The sequence below is a fragment of the Trypanosoma theileri genome (assembly GCF_002087225.1).
Source record: "Trypanosoma theileri isolate Edinburgh chromosome Unknown TM35_Tth_45_V1, whole genome shotgun sequence".
Lineage (NCBI taxonomy): Eukaryota > Euglenozoa > Kinetoplastea > Trypanosomatida > Trypanosomatidae > Trypanosoma > Trypanosoma theileri.
Genome location: NW_021639887.1, coordinates 82177 through 84921, shown reverse-complemented (window position 1 = coordinate 84921; position 2745 = coordinate 82177). Strand labels below are relative to the sequence as shown.

Genomic DNA, 2745 nt, shown 5'->3' with positions numbered 1-2745 from the left:
TGTACAGGCATTCCCATACGCCGAAGTTGTTGATATCCACTACCCGCCCGCATCATTTTAACCGTGGGATCACGGAACACAAAAGCACGAGCTTTTCCGCTACGGTGCTGTTCTGGGCGTGTACAGCGAAACATTCTAAACGGAAAAAAAAAAGGGATACGAACGAAGAAGAAAAAAAAAAATAATTCCACCCGCGATACCTACCACCTATAAAAAAAAAAAGAAAAAAAAACCATTATCCATTAACAAAAAAAAACCCAATATATATCAATAATAATGATAATAAGAATAACAATAATACGGAGCACATGTTCATGTGTACCACTAAAACAATTGTACCGTCAGTGAGCAGAACAAAAAATCTGCAAACAAACAACGGAAACAAAAAAGTAATGGAATTATAAAACAGAACACCCAATCCCAAAGATTCCAGTTAATAAGAAAATGGTGCACACACATACGCATGTCTATATTTAGAATAAAAGTATACCGTCAGTGAGCTGAACAGCCCAGTTTTCTGCAAACACACTTAACAGGAAAAGCAAGTAATGGAATTATTAGAAAAAAGAACACACACACACACAAAAGCAAAAAAAAAAAAAAAAGATATTCCAATTAAAAGAGAAAGCTGGTAAAGAGATTATTAGTTTATTCACCCATGGGGATGTACGCAAATATAATTATGTTATTTTAACCATTATTATTATTATTTGTCCTCAAGTGAGTCCCACCGTTCAGTACAGGGTAGCGGAGAACAACACCACTACAATCAGCAGCGGTGCTGCAGTATGCATCCACACAGGACTGAGACTGCTGTCAACATTACCCTTATTGTTCTTTACAGCAGAGGCAATGGTGTTGCTGATCTCTGGCTTGGGTACAAGAGATGGAGTGGTGGTTGGTGCTTCTGTGGTAGTGTTCTCGGGGCTCGGCGGAGTAGTGGGATTGATTTCGTGTGAGTCTGCGCCAGAAGTAGAATTAGGTGCAGTCGTACCTGAAACTTGAGATTGGTTGGTGCTATCCGGAGAGTCAGTTGAGACACCAAGTGTAGCATTATCAGTTGTCGATGTATTCCCTTCTGTTACTTGATTTTCTCTGTTGAGACAATCATTAATCGCAGCACCGTCTTGAGCAGAATCACTCGTTGTAGGCTTGTTAGTGTTTTGATCTGTTGAAGGCTGCACTGTACCTGCTCCATGTTCATGGGAACCACCGGCAGGAACATGAGATGAAGTGCCATGACCGCTTCCTCCAACGGATTGACCGCTTGCATCTGGACGTGTCTCGGGAACCTGTGGTAGTTGAGTCTTGGCAGGCTGATCCTTCTCAGGATCTGATGACTGCGCACACTTTTCTTTCTCAGTATCATTTTTTCCTTGTATACACTTCAGGTACTTATCAGCTCTTTCACGTTCATCTCTTGTAATAACAGGAAACCCTTGCAATAAGTTATCAACACTGTTTGGTACAATGTCATAGGTAGGGTCACTCACAGCAGCAGCCGCCATGGTATACCCGCAGGCGCAGCACAGCACAACGGCCAACACACACATCACACGGCGCATCATCATCATCATCATGAGAGATAGACAATAGTTTGGTTTGCGTAAAAACACTGATCTAGAAAGAAAGACAATCAAAAAGCAAAAAAAAGAAAATAAATGAAGTATCAAACATGTTAGGACACTCAAATCGATAACCACTATGGAAAATCACATCGTGAAAGTACAACCTACCAATTAAAGAATGCAATACAGCGCAATAACCTCAGTAAGAGTAAAAACAAACAAAAAAGCCCACACTCACAATTCTATCAAAAAAAGGCTGAACCACCCAGCAAAATCATCAAGCAAATAAAAAGATATTAACCATTAGCCCAATTTACCCAAGTAAACACAGAAATATACACCAACTATGGGTGTACATCTATATATGTGTGTATATACGCAATTATAAATAGAAATTCATCTGTTATTATTATTTCCTTTTTCCCACTTCAAAAAAAAGTTCATTATTATTATCACAGTGCAAGCCCACAGGCACACACAAAGAGAGAGTCTCCAAGAACACACACACACACAATGGAGTAGCAAACATAATAATTATTATAGGATAAACACATAGAGAGCAAAAACACACAAAACACACTAACATTAAGAAACAAAAAAAGAAGATACATCCCAACAGGTGGAAGATTAGTTAGACTGTAGGGATGCATACAAAAAAGAAAAAGAAAACAAAGGATGACCTGAGTCACACCATCACCACACAATCACAATCAGCACACAAGAATACAGGCCAGTGTAACCACAATCAGTAGTGGTACACGCACCCACACAGAACTGCGGATACTGCTGCTGCTGTCTGCATCACCCTTCTTGTTATTTGCAGGTTCAGGAGGAAGTGTTATTGTTGTTTATCCCTCATCATTATTGGGTGTATTGTGAATGGTAGAGTTATTTGTTGTGTTCGTTGAGTTAAATTCATTGTTTTGCGTGGAAAACTCCCACACCACCACTCCCAGTTCCATCAGCTTCAGTAGATGCAGAAGGAGATGGTTGTGTGACCCGATCGTTATCTGCCAGTTCCCCGCGTACTCTCCCCCTTTCCTCATCGTGCGGGTTCACTTCCTGTTCCTCTTCCCTGCAGTCCTTCACTGGAGTTGGATCCGTCCTGTTGTCTGCAGAGGAACCAACAGGAGAACCATCACGAACACGAGCAGCAGTACTTTCAGTTCCTCGTGAA

At 40.8% G+C, this 2745-nt stretch overlaps 1 protein-coding gene across 1 annotated transcript; it reads right to left on the bottom strand.

Moving 5' to 3' along the window:
* Window positions 1-734: 734 nt before the first annotated feature.
* TM35_000451260 (uncharacterized protein) lies at window positions 735-1580 on the bottom strand (the record flags this gene model as incomplete). The annotated part of the gene is made up of 1 exon (XM_029030223.1): window positions 735-1580. One exon carries the CDS (start codon window positions 1578-1580, stop codon window positions 735-737), a length of 846 nt encoding a protein of 281 aa, XP_028878454.1.
* Window positions 1581-2745: the final 1165 nt, after the last annotated feature.